Source organism: Rhopalosiphum maidis, chromosome 1 (genome assembly GCF_003676215.2).
Source record: "Rhopalosiphum maidis isolate BTI-1 chromosome 1, ASM367621v3, whole genome shotgun sequence".
NCBI classification, from domain to species: Eukaryota; Metazoa; Arthropoda; class Insecta; order Hemiptera; family Aphididae; genus Rhopalosiphum; species Rhopalosiphum maidis.
The window spans coordinates 15,518,733-15,539,127 of record NC_040877.1 but is presented as its reverse complement, the minus strand read 5'-3'; the positions used below and the strand labels follow the sequence as shown (position 1 = coordinate 15,539,127).

At 26.2% G+C, this 20,395-nt stretch overlaps 1 protein-coding gene across 1 annotated transcript in view; it reads left to right on the top strand.

Annotated features, from left to right (window-relative positions):
- Positions 1–16,937, top strand: part of LOC113548592 (neuroglobin-like) — a 34,896-nt gene extending 17,959 nt beyond the window's left edge. The window contains exons 2-3 of the mRNA XM_026949546.1: positions 5,521–5,752; positions 16,451–16,937. Of these exons, the coding sequence (XP_026805347.1) occupies positions 5,521–5,752; positions 16,451–16,594 (376 nt within the window). The 3' untranslated portion in view covers positions 16,595–16,937. The remainder of the gene's footprint in view (positions 1–5,520; positions 5,753–16,450) is intronic.
- Positions 16,938–20,395: the final 3,458 nt, after the last annotated feature.

Sequence of the window (20,395 nt, the reverse complement as noted above, 5' to 3'; positions counted from 1 at the left end):
TTATTATATTTATATATATACATAATTGTAATATGATGTGTATGCCAATCACGAAATCGTATGCTGAATATTTACGTAGTATTACTTAGTATTATACGTATTTAATTAAATACTATGAACGTTTTACGATAGGTACAGTGAAGTCATTACCTTTGATAGTAATTTATTATATAAACAAAATATGTAACACCTCTATAATTGGATACCTCCTAATAAAATCAATCATCATAAATTGAAATGAAGAGAAATAATATCATATCGGTCGTTGGTACGGAATCAGTGATGTTTATTGATGATATTTTATTTTCTGAAAATGCAAAGGATACCAAATAGTAAATATTTGATAAAACATAGGGAATGTAAGCGTGTGTTCTTTGACATCAGTTTATCAAACTCGAGTCGGCAGGCACAGACATACTTTCGTGAACATTTCATCACTACTATGGATTTTGCATTTTATGCACCAACGCCTAATCAAATATTTCTGTTGGTATAAATAATGTATTTTTTAAATTGAAAATCGAATGTTTTTAACATATATATATATATACCCAACAAATCATCGGCACACCGTAAGAAATAATAATAAGTTTACATTTTTAGAAAAGTAAGGCGTAAAATTGGTTTCCGTGGAATGTATGTAACTACGTAATTTATTCCCATACACGATTACATTTCAATTATATTTAAATATATGTAATACAATGGACGCACACAAAATTATCGTGTACTTTATTATAATAATATACTCACAAGACAAGTCACTTCCTATAACTATGACTATCTATATTATAATTTAAGTGTGAGTAAACAAAAAAAAAAATCAAATTTATATTATAATATTATAACATCGTATTATATTTTCTAAAACAATTTGTCGAAAAACTGAAAAATGAATGCGACGTTCACTCTACGTGTATCTATGTTAATGAGAGTATTTAACTTGAATTCTCGTTAAGAACGATTTCGCGGATTGGTCAGTGTAAAAATATATGTCGTCATATAAATTAAATATAAATTTATGTATCGTTTTAATATCGTCCATCATAATTATTTGTGTTTCCGCGTGCATCTATATATAGTACGTCGCATATCGAACATTTTTTTTTTCACCCTAACCGTTTTACACAAACGTCGCAAATACAACACGCGTGTTTTCACTACAGCCCCCCGTGCAGATCCTCTTATATGGACGATAATATTTAAAACAATAATAGTAATATGTATTATCGTATTATAATATACGTCGACAATAATGTGAATCGTTGTCGAGTCGCGGAAGGAAAACGCGTCGGTATAATACTACCGGTGTACCTACGTCATAAACGTATTATTGTGTTCCCCTATACGATATGTCACTCCATATGAAATCCATAACAGTGAAGTGACGACACCTACGGAATTATTTTATTTTTTCTCCTCACTCTTTCGCCTCTAACACTTTGTCGCGAAATACATTGCTAAAGTATACAGTTGCACGTATCTATGAAACCCACGTATCTTTTTGATCCGAATAAATCGAACACGCGAGTGTTTCATTTCTCAGGAGTTTTTAAACGTTTTTCTACACCGTGTCGGTTTGGTAGCCGTTTCTCTCGTTACTCTTGAGTCCCGACATTCCGTTCGAATTCAACACTCAGCCAGACGTTTTGTCGTGAATCGTCATTTGTAGACAAAAAAAAATAAAAATAAACGATGGTCGGTTATATAGGTACCTCGAGAAACACGACTACAACACTCCACCGACCCGCCGTGGCTCGACGACGTCGTCACACACCGTTCATTAATAATTTACCTGCATCATAGAATAAATAATCAATATAACGGACTATTTATATATACATAACTTATGATGGCTAGAAATCGATTCGTAAACTCGTGCACATACGTCACTAACGTCACGAACAGAGATGGCGATAACAATAACGCACTTTTAAATACCTATTAATAATAATATTTATATCTGTTTTAATCAATTCCAATGGCTATATATGATGTAGTATTACAACAGATCGCACTGCGTTTGATAATAATTCAGCACACGTCATTCCTCTCTTTCCCGTGACATCGCCCCTCGACAATATGGAATATTATATTACATACAATGTATATTGTACATATCTAAATAAAAGGTTGTTTTTTTTTTTTTTTACGTGTGATAACGTCGTATCATTATAATACACTTCCGAGTAGGTACTTGTATACTTTCTGTATAATTATAGATGTTTCATTAAAAAATAACTTTTCTTATAAATGTTCAACAACAATAAGCTACCTTCAATGCAAATTTTCTAAGTACCATACTCGTATAAAAAAAAAAAAAAACTATGACGTGTATTTTTTCAAACAATTTTATTTTAAAAAGTAAGCACAATTTGTTTAGTTTTTTGTCTTGTTTGTATTTATCGATAATAAATAGATTAGTATGAGAAATCAGCTTAAAACGAATGAAAATCATTATCAAAACAATAAATACCCTTTAAGAAAATATATTTTTATTATATTTTGTCTTATTTAAATCAACATTTTTACATACTATATTTGATTAAGTAAATATATTTTTTTTTATTATACAATAAAGTATAAAATATAGTATAATTAAATTTTAATTTCTCACTAGTCACTTTGAAAAATCTTAATAACCTGTAATGTTTAATTTTTTTGTAAGCTTATTAGATAAAATGTAATTTTTATTTAATTTTGTTTAACGGCTTCTAAAAATCATTAAATTGTATTATTATAATCTGCTGATATTACTTCAGAATGTAATAGGTTGACTTTATTGTTTACTTTATGGATTGCGTAATATTCTATAGTATATAAAAACTATAACTGTTAAATTATTTTACTTCTTGTCTCCAATATTACTGTAACCATACTACTATTCATCTTAAATTATTTGTGGCACTATAAATACAATACTGTTATGTTTTTCAACGTGCATGTTGCATGAGACAAACAACAATAATATATAGTTACGAGTATTATTATGACTATTATATCTTTCAACTTAAACTATACATTATATTACAGATTAAGGGCTTGTCGGCTGACTTTATTTAATAATTTGCATACAAGAATAACACTGATATTTATGTAAATCTGTAAATTATAACTTATTTACATATTTCTTTTTATCGAGCTTATAAATAATATCAAATCTTTAAAGTTTAAATGGTTATGGTCACGTTTGTATTGCGTTACAATCTTCAAAAACAACGTTTGGTACGAATTTAAATAACAATAGATTCATTAACTCCACTGTCTGGTCTTGGTGAACTTGAGTTACAAATATTTAAATTATTCATGGATCTAAAAAATTTAATCTTGGAATATTTTTCATTGATTTTCATTACTGAGCAGATTTCGAATTCTAAATTAATACCTATAATGTATTATATTACGAGAATTGCGCGCCACTATACCAGAATTTATAGTTCGTTATGAATATGTTTTATTTCATATCAATTTCATTAAATTAAAAAAAAGAATTTTATTTTAGACAGAATAATGGGTATTGACAGATTGGATACTGAACACTCATCTCGCTTCGATTACCTCATCGACGACAGAGAACCGTGTAAATAAAACCATAAAACTCTCTAAAAACAAATTCTGAGCGAAACTTATTAAACCCACGTTAAGCCGTTTAATTTTCTTAATTTCTAATATATTTTGCAGTTCACTGTAAAATGTCTTAACATAGGTTACCCAAATCACAAAAAAAAACCAAAAAATACTTTATTAATAAAGACGATTTGATTTTCGAACAACGTTTAGGCTCAAAAATAGTCAAAAGTATTTGTGTTCAGAAATAAAAAAAAACATTGTAAACATTGCTAGTAGAACTCATAATCTGAAATTAATAACTTTTATTAGTTCCTATAAGTTTTTAATATTTATTAAAATGTAAGTATTAAGTAATAAAAATAAATTATATTAAGTAACACTTAATAATTGTATTTTTTTCAAAGGTAGTACATTTTAAAACAAACACAATTATATGATTAAATAATAATTCCATATAATATTATCCTCACAATACTTATAAGTATAAGATATTACGGTGGTTAATTTTTTAAATGATTTAAAAATTAATTAAAACTCAAACTCCAAAATTATTAATAATCAACATTTTATTTGTAGTTTTATCAACAAATAATATAACATACAACAATTGATAATATTCTATATTTTCATACCTATTTATAATTTTTTTTATCTTGCTGAACACATATTTATGAAAACGGTAACCAACTTTAAATTTTTAAATGTTTATCTATGATTCTATTTTTCAATATATTTAAAATTATGATTTTATGCATAAATCCAATTTAATCGGATTTCTAGTTAATTGTTTATAGATTATGATCATTTAAAGGTTTAATATGAAGATTAGATTAGAGTAGTTTAAAAATAGATAATATATTTGTATCTCTCCTTGTAAGTTTAAACTTAAATTAATTACATTTAATAAACCGTTATCTAAATCTATTCTAAATATATAAATCAAAATGTTTAGAAAATCAATCAATTGTAGGGTTTTAGATAAAAGAATATGCAATCTCAATTTTTGTTTGACTAACCTTATAATTTATAAATATTGCACAAGTACAAGTAACCCAGCTAAGAACTGAAAATAAACAATTATTGTGTATACATTATATTATAATATTATGTATTGGCGTATTGCAGTGTATAATATCAACTATTATTGAATACGAACAATATTATAGTCATGTACTCATGTAATAATCATATTAGATTAAACAAATAAATAAAAACCAACACATTGAATATCATCGATTTGTACAACGCATAACATTAGAATAACCACTATAACTAACATAAAAAAATTAAAAAAAAATTCTGCAACTCCTGTCCACTGATATTATAATAGTATAAATATTGATATCGAATGAATATTTATCATCAGCTATTGCAGATCGTGTACTGTGTAACAACGAAAAACTCGTCCACGACTGTACTATAATATTTTTCAAAAGTAGTAATATGGTAATGATGTAAATTATAAAAATAAAACTTTAATTAACAATAAATAAATTAGCGTAGACGATGGGTTGAATTCAAACAAATTCCCGGTCAATTAGAGTTTTATAAATTTATTGTTTGATGCGAACGCTCACTGTGACAACAGACGAAATTAACAACAGGTGCGCATTTACAACACTCAACAGATAGTCTAACGGGCAACGATTTATACAATTTACAATTTACAAGGAAAACGATCGCTAAAAGCATTATCCATTCGTGTTTAGCATACAACATCGACTGAATATATATAATACTTAATATCCGATCGTCAATAAATTATTTATATCACGTAAAACATTGGAACGGCTAGAGTGGCAAAAAGTTTTCTCCGTCTTCCCAGTGCAGCCCAATCGTTTGTAACAAATAATCATTCCCATATAAACACCAGTACCCTGTGAATTTGTAACCGCCGTGGCTCAAATCGTGTGACTTAACCCGATTTATTTTTCCTTTCTTTCTGTACAGGCTTTTTGAAGAACACCAAGAACTTCTCCAGCTGTTCACCAAATTCGGCGAACTGAAAACCAGGGACGCACAGGCTAACAGTATGGAGCTAGCCGAACACGCAAACAAAGTGATGACCACACTAGACGAAGGCATCAAAGAACTGGACGACCTTGACAACTTCTTCCAGTATCTGACCCAAGTGGGCGCTACACACAAGACCATACCAGGCTTCAACCCAGACTATTTTTGGGTAAGGACAATATTACATGTTGTGCACTACGATTAGACGATAAAATAAAAAAATTAGGTACAATTTATTTACAAGTGACTACATAGAGTAAGGCAAGACAGTAACCTATTCATATTTACTACCTATACCTGATAATAAGATATAAATATTATTCTGGTATGATCTCATTTTATAGGTTTTGTTAGTTTGAGTAGCCTAACCTAATCTTACATTTTTATTAATCGCTATTTTCTACAAATTTTAAATATTATATGAATACAAAATTATTGTAAATTTAAATATGTATATCAAATTTTATAATTTAATAAGATGGTCAATAGATAAATACAATTGATGTTATCAATACTAAAAATCGATATTAACAACAAAAACTAAAAAACCAATATTTTCAATTAATTTTTTTTATTATTATTAATTTATTTCATCACTAGTAATACTATGTCGTTATAATTTTGCTTTAGCTTTTATTTTATATATATTTAAAAGTGATAATTATTGTATATAATTTACTTTAATTATATAATTTATTGACTATCATATTATAATGAAAAATTAATTTATAATATGAGTAAACAATCTTGATATACATTTTAGAAACAAACGATTTTAATGTAATTACTACAGGAAGTTTTCCTAGCTATCATTATTTATTATGAATTATGACCTTAAGTATTTATAAAACACAAGAAACTTAAAATACTAAAACTCCCTCAACGCACAATTTCTATTTCTATAACTACCACTAATATGTACGTAACAATATGAAAATTAGTATTAATGATATCAGACTGCATAATTGTTTATGGTTTACTCAAAAACTTAAAAGTTTAAATGAGATCATGTTTTGATTTATTTTAACTTCAATAATAATTGTATTGTTTTAACTCAGATTTTTCAGCAAAAAGTAATTAAAATATAACAAAATTAATTAGTGATTTAAACTTACTTGTATGCTTAAGAAATACATTTATATTATCAAGACAGCAGTTAGAATTTTTTAAATGTTAATGTATTTCTAACGATATTTAAACTCAATAAAATGTATTTACTCTTAATATGTACCTACCAAAAATCTAAATATAATTGTATATATTTTATACATATGATTTTTTTATCTTGGTGATGAATAATTAAACTAGAAATAATATGAAACATGCTAAGAAAATTTAAAAATATTTTGTAATTAAATTATTTAGCATATTAAAACTTAAGATATTTCAAATTTTACATGGAATGATGGAAGTGTTGAATTAAAAATAATATATTTTTCCTACCACACAACCTATAAGGTAATAGACAATAGAAATCACACACCACGTATTGTATAAATGCATGATTCAAGTGTTTCCGATTGAGAATTTGAGACGTATTTCAATATAAAAATATAAATATATTATTATATGCATTATTATAATAGTTGTTAATTGATCGTTACTTACATAATATTTTTTGATCTTAAAAAACTCATAATTATAATAACAAATTAAATATTTATTTACTAAGATTTTAATGTTATGCTAAATATGACAGAATGTTGGCTTTAAAATTCATAAAATCTCCATAGTTTTTTTCTTAGTTTTTTTTATTGGCACTGACGATTCAAATTGTAATCTAACAAATTCCGACTAAATACCAACAAGTTTCAATTAGTTATTACATACCCACGAGAGACAAGAGTCTAACATAGATACTATAAGTAGCCTAATGAACGTGCTTTTGTATTTATAATTTTTCTATTATTGGATTTAATATAAAAACTTTTTATTATTTTACTGTTCTACATATTATTCATTAAAATTCATATTTATAAACTAGAGGCGCTCATTTTTTACGTTAAAATTAAGTTAACTTTTTGGCAACTTCTTACGTAAACCTTTTATTTAACTTTGAAATTTTGGAAGTTTATTATGCATATTATAATATGGTAATAACAAAGAACTTTTGATCATTTTCAACGAACTATGTTGATGAAATTCTAAATGCTTTCATGTATTTCTTATTTGAATTAATTCAAGCGGGAACAAGTAAACAACGTTTTAAAACATTTCACAAAAAAAGTAACGTTTGTCTAAAAATAAATAAATACATATACAACCCAAGTGGTTGATTTCCGTTCACATAAAACTTCAATAACGTAAAATCACAAACTAACAGTATAACCTGTCTAGAACAATTTTTACAAAAAAATAAAAATCTAATTTTAATTTTTTTAATTAAAATATGTTTAGAATTATTCATAGTAAGTTATTTTGATAACATTTAAATATATAACGGAAATAATAAAATAAAAGAACACTGTATAGAGCCAAAGTTAGTTTTGAACATATTTGGGGTTATCAGGGATTATTCTGGAAGACAGTCGGTTAATTATTAAGGGTTTTGATGATGCTTTAACTTTGAATGGAATGATAGCTAGAAGTATTTTGTAAATTTAGTTAGTGTTGAAATGTTTAAGTCATTGTGGAGATTCTTGATGAACCAAGGAGCATATTATACGTTAATATTACGATGCCAAATTGACCGGAAGACCTCAGTTTTATTTTTTTAAGTTTGGAAATTTGACAGAGCTCCATATCTGAATGTCGTATGTCCATGTTTTCTGATAATAAGGACCTGATTTCATATGAAAATAAACTACACCATAAAAAGTTGTTTTATTAAAATCGATACCCTTGACTGAAAAATATTCAGCAATTGTAAAATTGATGAAAAACTTTCGTCTAACGAACGAACGACAGAGGATTGAATCGAAATCGTACATCAACAAATCACACAATGTATCTACGGGCCGGAGTGATAATAAATCGCTCCGAGATAGGCCACATCTGTCACACCTATTTGCATTTAATGAAATGAGAAGAATTTCCACGCGTGCGGAATGTATTCGCCACCAGCCGCGGATAAATAAATAACTCTTACCGTTAAACAAACCCTATTCGCTTATATTAAACAATTTAAACATCTGTGGCTTGCTTGCAAATTGAGATATCCTTAGAAATCGATGGTCCCGTTCACCACTAATCGAAAAATCTTCAGAAATTATTATAATATGTACCTATATATGTGTGTGTGTATGTGTTTGTGTGTAATTAATACTTTTTTTATTTTTCAAATATATTTTGAAATACATTTCGAAAATATTGTTTGAAAAATAATCAAAATACGTTTTATTTATATGGTTTTAAATTTAAAAACAACAAAAAAATCTCGATTATAATTGTATGCTAAATTGTATAGAAATTTGTTTGTTGACCTTTGTCTCCGCTAAATTAAAATATATATTTAACTATCGTAAAATAACTAAAAGATACATGCAAAACAAATTCCAATTATAAAAAGCTTTCAATAAGTAAGCATCCATTTGCAGAAAATATTTACATATATTATATAGTGTGTACATTTACATACTTATTGAAAAATGTATTTGGGTTTTAAACGCTTATTTGAAATATATTTCAGAAGGGTTTAAGAAGTATGATATATAGGTACATACACACACCTAACTACAGTATAGAAATAAAATAATTAATAGTAATATTATACCTATTTGAAATAAAAACACAAATTGTATTAAAGTCGACGTTTCGATTATCGTAATCTGCGATGTGTTTTCGAGTAAAATTAAAACTTAAAATTCAATACATAATAATAATAATATATAGCTCGTGTATATGATTTACTAAAATCGCTAAATCATGAATTATTATTATTATTATTATTATTAATTATTATTATTCAGATACCAATGTACCTACCATAATAAATTTCGTATAAAAGTTTTGAAAACTCGTTACAAATTACATTATTGCGTTGTATTATTGTTTCCTTTCTGTTATATATTTGAAATCATCGTCTTTATAACGGGCCATTGAATAATTTGTAGCTCCCGTTTAAATACGACAACGCTTTTTAACATTAAATTTACATTTTGCATTAATTTATTTTCTGAAAAGAGTGAGCTAATATTTGTATAGTTAAACGGTAGGTACATGAGATAACCCGAACTTCGTAGCCATCCTGTCATGGTTCGGCGAGGTAAGTATGTAAATTATTTCGGGTCGACTATAATTATTATCAGGCATCAGCACAGTTAAAAAATGACTTCATTATACAATTATACTTACACGAATACAAAATAGTGCGAGGAGAATTTATAAATTATAATAATTTCTTTGTTTTTAATGTATATATTTTTTTAAGAAATTCAATAAATTTTACGAATACAGTTACAATAAATATTGATATAAAATCGAGAATAATGTTATAGTTTGAGATTCCGAGTGAAATGATTTCCACTATGCTGGTTTTTTTATTATCTTTTTTGAGAAACACTTTTTAAGTTCGAAGTTTCAATGACTCCTCTTTATACGTAAACGAGAAATCTTATCTAGATGGTCCTTTGAAGAGGTAATTTTTCGATTTTCTTAGTCATTGCTCTAAGCGTAAAGAAAACCATTACTAACAATGAATGGGAGGATTTAGCCATTTAGGAGTTAAAACCTTTCTCTAAATGTTTTTTTTTTTTTTTTTTTTTAATTAAAATAAATTACCAATTTTTGAGCTATGCAACACAATAAATAAAAACTACTAGTATCTGTTGTATGATAATACAGTTATTATATATGCTTAACAATATGTCATATACTTTGTTGCGCTATGAATATGGAAGTATTATAATTTAAATATTATTGTACTACGTAAAGCCGCGGATATGACTATTATAGTAGATAGAACTAATCGCCTATAGCCTGATAGATGATGATGAATTAAAAAATAAAATGTAGATGTCACAACCACCTTATAGGTTTTAAGATTTATGTGAATAAAATTATTTTAATCAAAATTCGAATAATCTAAAATTATATTTTAGTTGCAATAAAAAAATTAACTTACTTTATATTATGTTATAAATGTGTGTAAAAAATCTAAACAAGTTAATAAATTGTATTTTTTTACTTTTATAAGTATTTTATTATATACAGTTTTTGCTTATAGTCGTTACTTATCTCTTACCTGTCGTGCTATTATTATTATAGATTATATCTTTTAAATAATAATAAAAAATACATTAAGTTTAAAACCAGTATAATAGATTTTAATATAATAAAATTATAATTATGATTCAAATTTTATATTTGTCATTTTCTAACCAATAATAACAATGCAAATTATTTTATAACTTTATCAAATATTTTAAACCCGTAAATAGTAGGTAGTGATTTTATCTTAGATATTTGAAATATCTTTCCAAAGAAATATAATTTTAAAATACTTTCAATATTAAATTTCTATATCTGTATAAAATTAAAACGTCAGGCATCAGTGCATCCAAATTCAAAAGTAACTTTTTAAATAAATAACAAAAATAAAAAAAATTTTCAGTATTAATACTAAATTATATACCTACGTTATAAATTTTACTTTAATTTTTTTAATTATTACTAATATAATTGTATTTTGATAAAAATTAACGTGAAATGAATAATTTACCTACTTAAAAATACCAACGACAGTATTTCCAATACGCATTACGCAACACACAGCGAAATAGGTGAATGCGAAACTTTTAGTGCATTAATTAATCCAATTGAATATTGATTGTTAATGGAAATATAGATACAAATTAGGTACACAACTCAAAACGAAAATAACTAAATTCGTGAACAGCCGAGCTAATGTATTTTCGCTGCGTTCAGAATCTAAAATCAATGATTATACCTAATAATATTAGTGACAGCAATATTCACAACCAAACTGTATCTGTTTATCACCCGGTGCAACAGGTATACACCTACTTGCTGCTATTAAAGTAGGCGATTTGTCACCCAAAATATATTGTGTTATTATTGGAAAACGGTTGGGTTTGATGAATTTGTTCGGATAACGAGAATAATAGCAATAATATAATGGCAATCGTTTTTGGGGCACACATCAGTGGTTCCATTGTTTTTGGTTGTTCTTCGACATCGTAGAACAATTAACTGCACCCTGTGATTTGTTGATGCAATTACGTACAATATGTTCGATGGAATTATGGGTGAAACCATTAGTTTTAACAGTTCCATACGCCATACAAATTGATTTCGTCGTCTGGTTAATTATTCAAAATTCATTATAAATAAATCATGGCTAGCTGCGGCGAAAAATTGAAATTTAACAAAATATAACAAAATTTAAACACTAGTGATTTTTTTTTTACTTGCCTAGGTTAGGTTTTACCGTTTTTTTTATCGTGTGGTCTTATTAACACGAAAATCAGTAAACATCTATAATTTAAAAGCATTTAAAAGCATGTTAAGCCTCTACGTATGCAAGAATAATGTTTGTTACGATGTCTAAGCCTGAACTTTAAATACATGCTAATATGCTATACATTGAATAAATATTTTATCGTTATAAATTTGAAATTTATAAATATATAATATTCATAATATTATACATAGATTGAAATAATAACCACTCATTAGTAGATAAAATTATTTACTGTTAGAATTTATAGGTTAGAATGTTTTGAAATTTTAGTGTCAAAAAATTATCTCTGACAAAACACGATAAATATTGTTACCTATAGAGTATAGATTTGATTTTACGTGAATATATTATTTTAATAGATATTAAAACTAGCGATGGTTAACGCGAACTTGTGCTTTAAGTGTAAAGTACCTTGTAAAACGAAAACAAGGCGATAAGGGTTTGGTGTTCTGCGTAAAATACGATTGAGGACAGAATTTTTGGAAACACGATTGAGAACGCTAGATTTTAATTTTTTTTTCAACATTGCCAAGTTTAATAACTGTCAAACAATAATTTGAGTACGATAATGTGTTGATATTTATCGGATTAACCGGATGTATTAGTAACTTAGATACTAGATGCGATATGATATACCGTAACTCATTTGTCATTAATATGTCATATTTATTACTTTTGTATACATATATATTACACATCTTACATTTTTTTAAGCGTAATATATATTACATATTTTTATAAGTTCATAATTATTACTTATTAGGTATAATCATGGAGACTGTTCCAAATATTTGTATTTATTAGATGGCAGTTACCCATATATTTGTATGAAATTATTATAATCATTGACTTTTTTTAAGAATATTTATTAACGTTTCTATTACTGAATCGTTTAATATCCAAATAAATAATATGGCAACGTTGCACATAAATTCGTTCGATAGCCGGTGTTCTCTTATTAATTAATTTTTATTTTATTTACAAATTCCTTAAACAAAATTTACCTATAAATTGCTTTCGATTACTTCAATTTATTGTCCCGGGCTTCCCACTACATTATTAATAAAATCTATCTCATGCTGAGAATGAAATAGACATCTCATGAATATGTTCAATGCTTACAATAAATTTTGTATACAGAGTTTCTCCGATAACGCATATTTGTAATAAACTGAGGAAAATCTGTTTCATAACTCCGACACAAAAAATAACAATATATTGACATGCAATCACTGATGCTAGGCCTAAGTTGATAACGTCTGACGTGTGGTTAATGTCCAAAAATAACAGACCAAAGAAAAACTAGATAATAATAACGTTTACAAAACTTTCAACCGTCAAGACGAAATGCATATATATTTATTGGAGGAAAACAATTCACAGCTATTATATTTGACAAAACACTGCAATCATTATACGGTTACCTATATTTTTTTATTGGTTTTCAATACATTTAGCAATGAATCTAATTGGTATAATGATATAAAACGGATGTGGATTAGTTCTGTATTAAAAGCGGTTATAAAATTATAGTTAAAAATTTACAAAGATAGTGTATTTATAATCAATAAATTATATAATATTATGGAATTGTTGTTGTTGTATTAAGTGTTTAGAAAATTGCATATAAATTAATTTTGAAAAAAAAAATACTGAAAAAATCGTATAGCTGTATAACAAATTTTGAGTATATGAGTGTAGTACGTGTACCTACTACCTTGTGAATGAGTGGATCACCGAATTTGATGTGTTAAATATAAATTCTATGACTAAATGCTTATGTAGGATAGACTATTTTGAGCGGAAACGGAGTTTATAAGTTATATTTAGGGAATGGATTTTATTGTAAATACATATTTTTATTGGAATGCGATATTTTAAATCTGATAAAAATGTGGACAATTTAGATCATTCTAATTGAAATAAACCCAAATTTATTTTACATATTTTTACATATTTGGTAAATAAGTACATATTTTAATAATTTTTGACTTTTTCATTGATTCTTGATGACGTTTAACATCATCTGCTTCGTCTAAAACAACAAGATATGTAATTTTTGTCAGAGAAATTTTAATAGAAAAAATTCAACAAGGATCTCTGGAAATTGAATACATTCCTTCTGATATAGTGAATAAGAATTATGCCCCTATCACATATGTTGATGTGAAACGGTATTTTAACCAACACAAAAGTATTCCAAACCGTCGTATTTTTTTATTTGCAAACCTATAACAACATTTTGTTTCTCATTGCTTTGTTCCGGGATAATATTATATACCTACATCATTTGTTTTACTTTTGTTCAATATTTGTAATTATGAAATATTTATTTTTTTGTAATTTTCAATACTAACGAATTTTTTTTAATATTTAAGTATTTTGGATTTTTTATTCTATATTTTAAGAAAAATTGATACATATATATTGTAGGCGGCATTACTTTAACGCCGACCAATAATTAATTAACATAAATCAAATACATAAGATTTAAAAGAAAACTTTATTTGACATTAGAATATTAAAAACATAATTCATAAGCAAAACACACATTTATATGTGCTTTACGTACATAAGAAAGTGTTGTAACGAACTACTCACACACACACACACAAACAGTGCGTCGTCGGAGGTGTAAGATGGTGATATTGCCAACCTCGCCCTACAACTCGTCCATCCTGACTTAGGGTTATCCTCAACCCAAAATTAGAAAGTTAATATAACATAACATAAAATAACATAACCGTAACCAAAATACATCATAAAATATCATAAATAACATAAGTAATCATAACATTATTCATAATAAGTAGCATAAAAATAAAACATAAATTGTTGTAACAATGTTCATAATATCGTAAAATAGTAAGACAACATAATTAATAACATAATAACATAATTCATAATTAAATCATACATATCATAAATTGATTTATTTATTACAATAAAATCCGTTCTCTAGTTATATTACAATATGTGGAACTAATTCGACTGAAACATCGCATATATTATATTAAAATAATGGTTATAATATTGTTATAATATGGTAAAATGATTGATTTACCCACCATGCCCACCCACCCGAATTATTCGTTTATAATATTGAATTTATTCAAATTCTTGAAATTTTTGTAACTATATAAGGTGTGTGTTGTGGCAAAAGTAGACAATGGAAGGTTAGGTTTGTCAAACTTCTAAAAACAGAAGTATGTATCTTCACTGAACATGCTTTAAGTATTACAATAAATCTCAAAAATTTAAATACATGATCTTAAATATATATTTATTATTTAAAAATTTAAATTTTAAATAACTGCATAATTAAAGACGAAAAAGTATGTGAGCATGTTTAATGAATCATATTGTGTATTATAATATTTTAGAAATATAATTCTGTATAGAAAATAATAATAAGCGCAATGGAGAAAAAACTTAATGATTATTTTCTTAATTAAAACATAGTAACTAGTCTGTTAATTTGTATTTAAGCGTCAAAATTTAATCTTAAAACGAAAAATCATAGATAAAAGTCGTATAACTGCTAAAAGTATGATGTACACCTTATGAAGAATCTGGTATTATATTCTGTAGTTTTTTTTTTACTGATAAAAAATATTTATTGATATTTATAAAATAAAATAAACAAATTCTATAGTTTAAAATGTTTATAAATAGCATAAATAGCTCAAAAAGACCTAAAATATTTTGGAAATTATATGATATCTTTATAAATTTAATCAAAATATCAAACAACTAAGGTTATTTATATTTAAACTAAAACAAATTAACAAAATCGATTTTCTCAAAAACTAATAATACTTAAATATTTCTGTTTTGTGGTTTTGTCATAATTTTTTTTCGACTATATTATTAAATAGTATAATGGACATTTTTTACATTGTTAAAACGTACCAATTGGTAAATAGATACAATTCGCTAACAGGAACTTTCAAAGCATTTTTACTACTCAGGTATAAAAATAAAAAATAAAACACTCATTACTGTAAAACCAATAAATTCATCACTCCGTTCAGAGTTTAAAATAACTATTCAATAATCATTCAAAACAGTACATAGATTCAGAATTCATTGGAATTTAAGGATCGTTATAAAATTAATTGATAATTATTATATAATAGGATTCTTATTGGTTATCAACCTAAATCATAAGATAATATATGTAATAAAACGAGTATGATATTTAAAGGCAAAGTATTGTTTTGTTTCTGTTGTCTATACATTATCTATCCTGCTATAATACTTTTACAACATATTATACAATAGTCGATAAATAAAAAAAAATACAAATTGACTTGAATGTTTTACTTAATTAAACTTTGGGTTAGACAAATACATAATAACAATAATCATTAACAATTTATTATTTTTATGTCTAATAATATTATATTTAGTATGATATGTTATTATGTTTTTTTTTATTTTTAGAAAATTGAAGTGCCATTTTTGGAAGCAGTAAAAACTACATTAGGTGACCGGTTCACAGAAAACATCGAAACAATATATAAAATCACCATTAAACTCATCATAGAGACATTAATCAAAGGATATACGGAAGCCGCTGGGCCATGAAAAAAGAACCACACAGGAGCTTAATGAAATCGCAAATTTCATATCATTACAAATGTTCAAGTGACCGAACGTAACAATATTATATTCCATTGTCAAATAATAAGTTTTAATATGTCATTTGGAAATTAAATTTAAAAAAAATAAATAAATAAACGATGAGCTCAAATTTAATTAACTGAGCGCAATTTGTATTAATGTCATAATGTCAATTTGATTATCAACGTGTACCTATACATATAATGAAATCATATTTATATAATTATAAACATATAAATAAAAATGTGTAATTATTGTTATTGATTGTTAATTGGCTATTATTATTTATTACTTATATTAAATCAACGTTGTATACATACTGTATGTTATATAGTGACGAGACTAGTTATATATATATATATATTATTTGTATGTGTATATACATATATATATATTAGATAAACAATATGATTTCGATTTGAATTGTTTTTGTTTATTTATTTTTTTGATTATTTACGTTTAGAAAATAATTATCTTATTATGGCTTTACTGCAGCAGTCGTTACGTGAACGTTTGGTTGCATTTGTTTCAAGTGAGTTATATTACATTATTGTGTGTACGTTTATATAGTACGTTTAATCCGTGCGTAGTAGGTACACGTTATTGATAAAGTACATTTATGATTCATAAATCAAATAACCGTAAGATATTATTGGGAATAATGGGAATAGCAATAAATAACTGATAATTATTACATTCGATGTTAGACACACTCACATCCGTATATACACATATTATGTTGTGTACTATATATACTTTCATAAAAGGTTTCCCGTTTCTTTTGCTCCTTGTTATATTTTTAACAAAGTATATAGTTTGTCCGGAAACTTTAGATGGCGACCAAAGTGTGTACAAACGGATTGTTGACCAGTTGGAAGATCTACAGTGGTTTCACCAAGAGTTGATACGAACAGCAGAAAGTGGCGTCAGCGAAGACCCTAAAACGTTCGAAAGTAAACAAAAGGGTATTTTAACAATGTCAACAGGAAAAGGTCCTTCGACCACACCCCAGTAGCCGCAGGACCTTATAGCCTCATTAATTTCCCCTCGAGATCCCCACCGCCGGTGACCGATTTTTCAAACTTTCCTTGTTGGGATGAAATGCATTTCCAAAGACTTGACATAACTACCCCGAAAAAAACCCTAAAAAAATAAATAAAAACGAAGCCTATAATATTCTTTGTGTGACAATGATAAATCATGAATGCCACATAAAGTTAAAAAAATATCTTGGATAAATAAATAACTCTTAGACCGTATATAGGGTGATAATTGTTCTTAACATAATGTTTGTAATATTTCTTTGTGTTATCGTATTCATCGTCAATTAATGCATAATTTGAATAAACGAATTATATAACAATCATATTATTTTATCATTATGCATGTTAGGTATTAACACAGAACAACTATTGTTGTTGTTGTTTGGTATTACCTGATATTATAAATTGCAGTGTTATTCGTTTAAATTTCCGAAACCCCGAAGGACAGCGCCAATCTTAATATTTGTGCGTATAAATATTGAATATTGAAAGAATAATTTATTGTTTATACTTTATAGGCATATTAATATAGAAAAACTGTATTAAACATTCGAAGGGTATCTTTTGCGTGCCACTATCCTACTAATATCCAAACAAGAAAACCCTTATAAATAACAAATTATTAGTTTAATATTAAACTCGTATAACTTATCATTTTCAGAAAAATATGCTACCTACTTTGGGGTATAAAATTGAAAATAGGGGTTATATTAAAAACAATAAAATTTTGGTTAGTTATTCACGATTGAATTCTTTACTATATCATAAATCTTAAACTGCAGTGGACGAATTAAATTAGTTTCTGCTAAATACTTATTACTTACACTAATATCGTGCGTCTATATCCATATAAAGTTACCATAGTTACTACAGAAAACCATTATTTATAGATGAATAAATATGAAATAATTAGTTGGATACCCGAAGTAGAAGGGTATATTGACGTACCTAACATAGTTAATTAAATATAAGTGTATTATGATACAAGCTTTCCACCGGGAAGTCTTAAGTATTTTAAGCTGAAAGCACTACAAATGTCATTATACTCCACATATACATACATACATGCATACATACATACATACATACATACATACATACATACATACATACATACATACATACATACATACATACATACATACATACATACATACATACATACATACATACATACATACATACATACATACATACATAGCCAGAAGCAAAATTTATCATTAAAAATCTATTTGAATTTGTTATTATTTTTATTAATATTAAAAAATAAAATAAGAATTTTAAGTAACTTTAATATTTATATTACATGATTATAAAATTATGAACTAATATCGATTTTATAGAATTTTCAAAAGCATAAGATAATTCTGTTTATTGAAAATTGGATTTCGATCAGTACAACAGCAGACATAATAATCATAAAAAAATCTTTAGTAACTGATGTAACCTCGATAAATAAAAATAAAACCTTAATAATGGCCTAAAATGTTTTTAATGCGGAAATTATAAACAATTTATTTTTAAAAATACACACAGAATAAATTGAAATAATTCAATACCAAAATATCACCTACATTTGATAGCAATTTTTTTATGTTTAAATATAATTTTTATATTATACGTATTTATTGAAGTATAATGTATTACTAGCTGTTTAATCTGACTTCGCGCACCCGAGAAAAAATATAAAATAACGCGCTTTATTTCGGTTCACGCCAAATCAAAGGCGATGTACATCGCTTTGTGAATTAATTCCGCTGAAATTGTCAAATTTTGTCACAGATTGGATACAGCACTTATTATAGTTTTGACTGTTTTGAGAGTAATTTAAACATTTCTAAGATTTCTAAAAATAATCTTTTACATTTTCGTTAAAACCCATTTAATTATATGAGCTACAAACATACATTCAATTATTTAGACTATATATATAATTATATTTTATTTCTGTAACCAATAGTAACCCTTATAATAAATTGTACAAATAAATATTCGATTTTCGATTCCTATTGGCTATGAGAATATAGATTTCTAACGACATACAAATATTAAAAACAGCCTTGAGAAAAAAGATGGATACTACTCTTTTCTTACATACATACCTAACCTATTGAGATTTTTTTTATTATTATTCCAACAACCTAATACAATTAGTCTAATTTTTTTTAAAAGAGCTCATGATTTACTTTTAAAAGAACGAAACATTTTCACGTTATTATCAAAGTCATAATTACAGTGAGTCAAATAAATTAATATAATATTTATTTCTGTGAAATTTAAATAATGAACATTGATTAAGGAATCCTAAAAAATTCTAGAAAACCTTATAATTTTTATTTTTATCAAAATATAAAGCAATAAAAAGAAGCGCACCACGGGATTTTGAAGACTCTTCAACACACTAATTTTATTTTTTTTATCACTGAACCGAACGTCCGATTATTTTTCCAAATCACGTACCAAAATCATATTGATAATCGTGGCTGACAGTTTCATTTCCAATTAAACCATCTTGTTTTTTAAAAAGACGTCGCGATAAGATCAGTTTTCTCACCGCAGTCTCCATCACATCGTAGACCGTGAAATCGCATTTCACATACTTCCAATTGTACTAGTCTTGATTTAGTTTTTTAATCTACAATTCATTTTATAAAAAAAAGCCTAACTATCGCCGTTTTTCGAATTTTTTTTTTTTTTTAAACGAGTTTAGTTTCAATATCTA